Source organism: Vespula pensylvanica, chromosome 1 (assembly GCF_014466175.1).
Source record: "Vespula pensylvanica isolate Volc-1 chromosome 1, ASM1446617v1, whole genome shotgun sequence".
NCBI lineage: Eukaryota > Metazoa > Arthropoda > Insecta > Hymenoptera > Vespidae > Vespula > Vespula pensylvanica.
This window is the reverse complement of record NC_057685.1, coordinates 14,343,180-14,352,641: the sequence shown is the minus strand read 5'-3', so window position 1 is coordinate 14,352,641 and position 9,462 is coordinate 14,343,180. Positions and strand designations below refer to the sequence as shown.

Sequence of the window (9,462 nt, the reverse complement as noted above, 5' to 3'; positions counted from 1 at the left end):
TCGATCACTCCGATAATCGATAAACACGTACATACATATACGTATGAGCTTATACCTACACGAACGATTCGCTAACTTTATGCAAATTTTCAATCACGGATCGTCTTTCTCTCCCTCCCTCTCTCTTTCTGTCTCTTTCTTTTTAATACCTTGTCTATCTTCTTTCCAAATACGAGATATTTCCTTCAGGGTTTTTCTTTGACACGCACGAGCCACCTTCGAAAGTGACATTCTCCTTTTTATTCGTTTCAAATATTAGAAATTAAAAGACGAAACTTTTTTTATCATCGACAAGAAGGACTTTCACATATCGTCGCTCCTCGATTCGAATAATCGAACTAATCGTTCAAACGGCGACAACCACCTATCAATTCGATCGATTTTCTTTACTTTTCTCTTTTATTTTTCTTCCTCTTTTCCATTTCTTTCATTAGAGATAGGACGGCACGCGGCTCGATTTTACACACCCGTCGAAAGTTTTTATCGTCGAGTTCACGTTTGCGAGCGTATAATTGCCGACTCGTTCAAGCGGGAATTTCACCGACAAGGCCACGGATCAATGATGATAAATGATAGTAGACTTCCAGTCAAAATAACCCGGTGAGAGTCGGCCGTTTTCTAAAAATAGAAAATACTACTCCTCGCCTACCTCTTTTCTCATTAGTCCTTCTTTTTCTTTTTTTATTTTTTATTTACTTATTTATTAATTTTTTTTTTTTGCTGAAAGAGACGCTGAAAGAGACGGATAAAGCAAATAGAGAATTCCAATGAATTTTATCAATTAAAAAATCAGCAGTTAATGGCAGCCACACGCGTACGCGTAAAAAGAAAGATAGGGACTTTATTTTCGTGAAGAATCGTTCCGAGACGGTAGACTCCCTCGACGTCGGTTACAAAAATATTTTCTTCCAAGAAACACCCCATAGAGACGTGTATCTCGTTGAGAATTTCTTTGCCGATGAGAAGTCTGTGAATTTACTAATTCTTCTCTCACCACCCCTTCCCCTTTCCTCCTTACCCATCCCATCCCATCCCATCCCATCTCACTTCCATCGTTGGCACGTGTTCGCACTATCTCTTATAAGAGACTTTCTTGTTCGCAAAGAGGAAATATAGATTTTTTAAACGTCCCCTACGTCGATCTTCCAAGATTATCTTTTAAAACTCTTGAGCAAGATAGTCGTAGTACCTATATATATATATAGTGTATATATGTGTGTATATATATATACTATATACACATAGCATAGGTACTATATAGATACATATTTTAACGCTAAAAAAAAAAACTATGTAAATTGAAATTAATTTCCGAGAAAATTTATAATAAGAGAACATTGAAACGATTAAGCATATCCCTTAAGATTCTCATCGTATGTGTATGTGGGAGGGTTCTTATATAATCGTCGAATGAGCACAGCCGGTAGAATTATAGCATGCATCGCGCGAATTGATTTTTTGGCAAAGAAGACTGGTGTTTACATAACGATTTATGTAGGTCGTTCGCATCAGAGTCCAACATGCGGAACAGGTAGTAGATCGAACACACGCTAAGATTCTTAGGAAATACCGTAGCAATTTATATTTCGTGCCAAAAAATTTCCTTCCTTTTTCTATTTCCATTTTCCTTTTCAAGATTCAAGGCACATGATATTGTCGCGATTTGATTTACCTAAGGCATCTTCTCTCGCGTTCGTTCGCCAACTTTCCGCGAGCTTTGTTTTCTCGCAACCTTTATTCGCCGACTCTACGGAATATATCGAGAGATAACACGTTTTATTTGTACCAACCGTAAGAAAAAGAAAAAGGAGAAGAGAAAAGAAGAAGAAAAAAAAAAAGAAAAAGAAGAAGAAAATCGTCGTCGTTGCCTTCCACGTTATCGTCGTTCCATGTTTATTTTTAACAGAATGCTAAGATAGAGATAAGGTCGAGGAACGAGGTGCGCTAAATCTTATATCCCCTCCCTCGCTAGTCAACGTTCGAGATAAAGCCGAAGAATTTTTATCCCCTTTCTATCGCCTATCTTCTCTGCTATCGCTATGTATTTTTTATTTTATATATTTCATTTCACTCTTCATTATTATTATTATATATATATATATGTATGTATGTATGTATGTATAATAATAAAGATATACGTGTTTATATATATATATATATGTGTATATATATATATATATAATTTGGAAATGGCCTTCAAAGAATCCTTGGTGTTATCATTGAAAACGTTTGCGCAACATAACGATTAATGTAAATATAAACAGAACGACGCACTTGTCTTTTAAACAAACATTATTATCGCAATTCGATATGCTGGAATTCGAACGATTTTCATATATGTATATGTATACGTTTTGTATGTATGTATTTGAAATACACTTACCTTTATGTCCAAGTGTGCTACGTTGAGAGAATGCAGGAAGGCGATACCGTCTAAAATCTGCTTCAACAATCTCGCAACCTGCCGTTCTTCTGGGACTTCGTCTCTATCCAATATCATTTGCAATTCGCCACCAGGTGCACTATGAGCGGAACAGTAGAAAATAAAGCGATCAATCCAGGTTTTACCTCGACCGATGTAACAACGAGGCATATATAACACGAACTTTAAGAAAATAATCGATATATATATATATATATATATATATATATATATATATATACGAGAGTCGATCGATTAGAACGAAAAAAAGAAAAAAAAAAAAGAACGATAGAATCATACGAATGCAAGTACTGTTTAGAAAGCTAATAATACGAAATATTCATATTACACCATTACACAAAGGTATCATAAATTGGTAACGTTCGTTACGTAACGCTTAATATATCCACTATGATTGCGTTAGAAATAATGCTTGCACAATCTAATAATATAAAACGCGTACGCGTCAGTCTATAATGTATGTATTATAAAAGAGAAAGACAGATAGAAAGACAGAAAGAAAGACAGAGAGAAAGAGAAAAGAAATAACCGCATGACGCTTCATAGAGAAGTACAGTTAGAGCGAGTCCAGTATATATGTGCACAGATACTAGGAAGAAACTTACAGTTCCAAGACGAGAACCATCTCGGTATTGGTCTCGAAGACCTGGTGGAGGGAAACGAGGCGAGAACAGTGAGCAGCGGCATCCAGCACCGCGACCTCGTGAAGTGCCTCCGCCCTCAATTCCTGAGCTCGTCGTCTCTTCCTTAGAAACTTTGCAGCCCACTGCCTTCCGCTCGATCTCTCTCGGCATCTTCTCACCGTTGCGTATTTGCCCCTGAAGGAGAAAAGAAAGAAAGAAAAAAAAAAGATAAATAAAGAAAATCAACCTTTAGAAATGAAGTCCTCGTTCGTTTATTTTTCTTTTTTCTTTTTATTATTTATTATCTCATTCATAATGGAGTGGGAAGAATATTACAGCGTAAGAGAAGGAAGTTCGATTAAACCATTCGTTTGCTTTCACCCGTGAATTAAAAAGGAATACGGTTCTTTAATGCTTTTCTTAATTGCAACCGATCCTATGTAGTAATCTTTAAGTTGTATAAAAGTTTCCAAGTTAGGTATTAACACAACGCGTCCGCCATCGCGTTGTTAATCTTCCTTCGTAATTCTTCCTTTCCTCGATCGAATTACGAGAGATTAAGGAATTATCGTTTGGATGTGTCTAGAGGAGGGAGAGAGGGAAAGGGAGAAAAAGAGAGAAATTGTGTAAGAAAGTCTCGTAATCGAGTACAGATGTAATGTAAAAATTATCGATCGTCGGAGTAATATATAAGATACGTGTAAACATTTAAGAGAGTCACCGTCCGTACCATCTCATATCTTCGTGTAGACTAACATCGTTTGTTTATCGAACGAGACTAGTCTAACGGAGATGTCAACAAAGAAACTCTGATGTTGGTATACGCGACAAGCCTGTATATATAACATATACGCACATAAATGTATACCTACACGTACACACACACACACACATGCGTATACTAATGTAAGTTTACAGAGGAACGACATTCCAACGATTTCAATTCGAACATCGTGATATCGAATACGACATTCTTGAAGTCGATGAACCGTGAATCTCGAGGTTGGCTTCTCCTTTCAAACAGAGACTTCCCTTGCAATCCGATGATCTAAACACAATCTTCTAGAAAGCGAGAACTCGACTCGGCCAATGCACCGGGGGGCTCTCTGTACTGCTCTCGTTCAATTCGATTCTCGCGCCTAAATTCGAGCATCGGTGAAAGCACCAGCTCACCGTATTACATAAAAGCTCGTATAGTACAAGGAAGTAAGCCAAGTGTACGCGTTTGTTATATATACATATATATACATATAACAACGATTCATACGTATATGAATAAATATGTATGTATAGCTTACGTTTGCGAAGGTGGTAAGCAGCTAATTGAAACGGACGGTATTCCGTTTTCTCGACTCATTCTCTTTTCTCGAGATTCTCTTCTCGTGATAAAAACAAAGTGGCGTGAACAGGACGGAAAACGTAATCCGACAAAACCCAGTTTCTAGGATTTTACGCCGCTGGTGAAACCTTCTACGATTCTAACGCTGCGCACCGGTCGCCATGCAATAAACTCGTAATACGAGTCGATGTCACTGAACTCCTACTTTTGTCTAACGTATCTATAAATTTCTATCTCTTTCGATCGAATTACCAAATAATTATTTTCCTCTCTATTCTCGTTTCGTGTATCAAACGGTGACGGACGTGAAAAAAGATTCTCTTCCTTTTCCTTTTTTTACAGATTATTGATATCCTACGTTTGAGAAAGAAGTTATCTCTTTTTAACACAAATTCGCAGTGAAATCATTGTATCGTTGTCACGTTACTACCGATTAAATTTCATCTTCAAATTTTAGAATTATCGACTTTCTTTGGAAATGATCGAAAGTGAGTGAGAAAGGACGATACATATATATATCGTTGATATAAATAAAATAATATATATATATATAAAAATGAAACAAAAAAGAAATATAATATATCAAAAGTCATAGTATCGGTTTTCACATTGAAAAGCCTTAGGTAAAGTGGCTTGGCTTATACATAAAAGCCCGATCAATGATAAATAATCGAAGATCTTGTAAGTACATTTCCTCGAGCAAACAACAAACGATCGTATTAGGTGCCAAATGAAAAATGAAGACATTGTCCAAGTGTCGTTCTTGAAAGGGACAGAGACGTAACAAATGACACTGAGCGCGCGTCTCTTTTAACACACCGTGTCAAAGTAAGCGTCATTAGAGGTCCATTGTCCACGTGGGCTCGCGAACGTCGTCGCGGCGTCTTATAGAGTGAACCGCAAATCGGAAAAAGGAGAGAGAAAGAGAGAGAGAGAGAGAGAGAGAGAGGGAGAAATTCTAAGCCGGTTCATCGACCGGCCACACGCTTCTCCATACTTTTTCTTTTCGTTGAGATACTTTGGCACGATCGACGAAGTTCCATCATTATTTCACCACCCATAATAAATCCTTTAACGAATGAAAATTTTTCTATTAAGAAAAGTTCTGAAGTTCAACGATCAAACATTTCATTTTTCTTTGCTCCTCAAATTTCTTTTTAATTTAGTAAGATTCGATGTGTCAGATTTGATACAAAAACTGAAAATTCTTTATTTATTATAAAAAAAAAAAAAGAAAGAAAGAAAAGAAAAGAAACAACACGAAAATACCCACGCACAAATATTACGACATTCTATATATTCCTATAATTCGCAACAAATAAAAAATATCTATTATTCTGAAGAAAAAGAAAAGAAAGCACGATGTTAGATATCGATTTGTGAAATCGTGAAAGTGACTCGACAATCAAAGTATTTAACAATATCCCTAGACAATCGAAAATATAACAGAATAATCGTGTCGAGTGATTTAACATCTGCAGGAATATGTATGTACGTGCATGTATCAGAACCAATATATAATATAAAAGTTGATAAAAGTAGATAACGCTGAAAGTCACTGTTCGTCTAGGTATGTAGGTTGGCGAACGCGAATATGAACGATCGTGGGTAGTCTTTATCGAATCGACTCGTTATCTACGTTCTAATTGCAGGCTGTTACACGGTTCGCCCTATCTAATACCTATCTGTATATGTTGTGTATGTGTGTGTGATCGCTTTAGTGATGTTCTATTTCAAGAAAGAGAATAAAAAAGAAACAACGTAAAAGACGAGGACCAAGCTTTTGTGAAGTCTCGAAAATCGATCGCAAGGCTCGTCTCTCTTTCTCTTTCTCCTTCTCTCTTTCTCTCACAACACTCTCTCTCTCTCTCTCTCTCTCTCTCTTTCTTTCTCCCTCTTTTGCGATTCTTTTATCTTTCCGTCACGCTCGATGCTCACGGCGGGCCGCCAACTTCCTTTCTTTCGATACACCGACACAGATAACACTCGAAATATATGTTGCTCGGCTCGTTTACGACGAATTATCTTTGAACAGTTTTCTCTTTCTTCGCAAAACATTGTCTTTTACTTAGTGTCCCCTCTCTCGTCCTTTCCCTCCTTCCAACCCACCCATCAACCTCCTCCTCGTCGTCATCGAATCAAAGAGATGAAAATGTACCATCCATAAATGAATTATCCCAGGAGGTTTCATAAAGAAAGTTTTCTCTATTGTTTGTGCTCAGGAAATAATAATACAGCAAGAAACGATAGTCGGCAGAACTTTTCTTCTCGATTCGAAAAGCAAAGAGACAAATGAATTTGAGTTTGATAATATCATTAAAAAAAAAAAAAAAAAAAAAAGTATAGTAGATATGTATTGTAAACAGAAATATGTATATACAAATAATTATGTAAAATCGATTTATGTTTAAACGTTGATATACAGATAATAAGGAAACGAACAAGTAATTGTTTAACAAGAAAAAGAGAAAGAGAAAGAGAAAGAGAAAGAGAAAGACAGACAGACAGACAGACAAAAAAGAGATGAAGGAAGTTGGAACAGGGTGAAGCTTTGGTACGCGAAATAACACACGTAGAGATCGCACGGATCTACATGGTGTCTCGCTTTTGCTATGCGCGTGATCTCGATTTCCCTAGGTTGCTTGGGTCGAACTCCCACGCTCCATGTTCTGTGTTTGTTCTTCGTTGAATCCTCGTGCGTTCTCACTCGCTCTCTTTATATTTCTTTCTCTCTCTTTCTCTCTTTTGCTCTCTCGTAACTTGAAGATGTGACGGAGCGCGGCTAGATCAGAGAGATCGCACATCTCGCGGCTGATTGCGCTCGAAAATCGCAACGTAAGAGGCTCTCTTATTCGCGTGTATGTACGTGTGTATGTACGTACATTATATATATACATATATATATATATATATATATATATATATATATATATAGTATAGCATATATGCATAATGTGAAGAGGACGTATCATACAACGGAGGCTTTTACGTCGCGTATTTTGCGTTTCTAACTCTGATCGCGTCTTTTGTGGATTTAGCGGCATGCTCGGACGAGTTTTACGCCTTTGATCTTCCGCATTTTGCCAGACGAAGAAGAAAAGATCGATCGGTATCTTTCTCACTGAGATAAGCGTGTAATCGATCTTCTTCTTATTCCTCTCTTCTTTATAATAAATGTGTGTGTGTGTCACGTGATGTTTTAGCTATGTATTTTGTAATTATAGAGAGAGAGAGAGAGAGAGAGAGAGAGAGAGAGAGAGAGAGAGAGAGAGAGAGAGAGAGAGAGAGAGAGAGAGAGAGAGAGAGAGAGAGAGAGAGAGAGAGAGAGAGAGAAACTAATTGTAAAAAAAGAAAGAAAAAAGAACAAAGAAAAAAAAATAGAATATAAACCTTACAAAGGAAGTTTAACATTTTGACAAGGATTTGTATCGCAATAAAAAAATTTCTATAACGTTTTGATGTTACGGAATAAAACGATTCGTTTACCATCGTTCCACCATCAAAATCTTTTTCACAGTATGTTTTCCGTTCTCGTCAACGTACCTACTTTTTTAACCCTTTGCAATAACGCAACTTTAAAAGCTATTAGCAGTGCACAGCACCTGCGGACAATGTCCGCAGGAAGGGCTCTCGTTTTATCGATGAACGTAGAAGAAATTCCTGGCAACGGCTGTGGCGATAACGATCCAACAGTTCCTCCTTACTTCTGGAATTAATTACTCCTCAAATTTATGCGTGAAATCTGGCGAGCTGCATTTTTCCACGAGGGGAAAAAAAGTTACACCCGTCTGTCGGAAAGTTGTTTTCTCTTTTCTTTTTTTTGTTTTGGCGGACGATTTTAAAAAACTTTGTCCGTTCGATGATTAACGAACAAGCGAGGAAATATCAAGGATTTATAATATTTATAACAACAACAAGATTTGGCTTCCTACAAAATCAAAATTACCAATCGATAACGATAGAGAAGTTTAATATAAAAAAAGTAAATGGCAATCAATTCTTCAGCACTTGCGTTTGAAAAAGAGAAAAAGACAAAAAAAAAAAAAAGAAAAAATAAAGAAAAAAGAAAAAGGAAAAAAAAGAAGAAAATAAAAAGCTTTTAAAAGCACTTATAAGATTAATGATAACGATAATAAAATTCATTATAAAAAGTACGACAGGAAATTGTCTATCTTTGTTTGGAAAAACTATATATTATAAAAGATATCGTCCACAAGTATATACGTAGGTATGTATATATATATATATATAATATATATATAACTATTGAAAGCACCTGACTGTAGGAACAATAAATATATTTTTTGTAGCATTATCGATCTGCTGGAACGTAATAAGCAACTATCGCGAGCGCCAATCCGTAAAGTCCTTAATTCGTTGAAGCGTCGCTTCCTGCGATCCTTTCGAAGGGAAATTGCAGCCGCAATGGTGCACACGCGCGTCTTTTAACGAGCAACGCGCGGATCCTATCGGCGTCTTTCACGTTCCAGTAGCCTTGAAACACCGGATACGCCCTCTCATCTTCTTCGTCCACGATCGGTCTCGGCAGAAGCTAAGAAGAGAGAGGAGAGCGTTTATGAACGCAAAGAAGAAGATGAGGAGGCAGCACGCGACAAAACATCGGCGGCTTCTTTACTTGGACTATGACTTCTCGTCCTTGCAACCAATCCTGTTCTTCGTCGATAATTATTATCGAGATATTGCTCTTCGAATTCCATGCCTCCCGCGAAGAAAATCTCATTCGAATGTCATAGAATTCTAAGGACTGATTAACGTTTCGCAATGTTCTTCCATATAATATGTCGTAGAGATATATATAATACGTATGTATGTACGTACATGCATATACACCAGACACAGACGTGAATCATCATGATTTGGTTTCATATTCCAATGGAGTACAATTCGCGGAACATTTACTTCGCGATATATGTATCTTTCCCGAGTAAGCTCTTATCGAAAGTTTGGATCCTTGGAAAGGCACGTCTTGAATAGCGAATGAGGAGAGACTTTTTTTTCCTTTCGTTCTTCTTCGCTTTTTTTTTTTTTATTGTATT

The 9,462-nt window shown here is 36.9% G+C and overlaps 1 protein-coding gene across 1 annotated transcript in view; it reads right to left on the bottom strand.

Annotated features, from left to right (window-relative positions):
* The window catches only part of LOC122627301 (serine/threonine-protein kinase 17B-like), a 79,953-nt gene that overhangs the window by 18,659 nt on the left and 51,832 nt on the right, over positions 1 to 9,462 (bottom strand). The window contains exons 3-4 of the mRNA XM_043808367.1: positions 3,049 to 3,261; positions 2,384 to 2,522 (exon numbers count right to left, since the gene is read on the bottom strand). Coding sequence (XP_043664302.1) covers positions 2,384 to 2,522; positions 3,049 to 3,261 — 352 coding nt within the window. The remainder of the gene's footprint in view (positions 1 to 2,383; positions 2,523 to 3,048; positions 3,262 to 9,462) is intronic.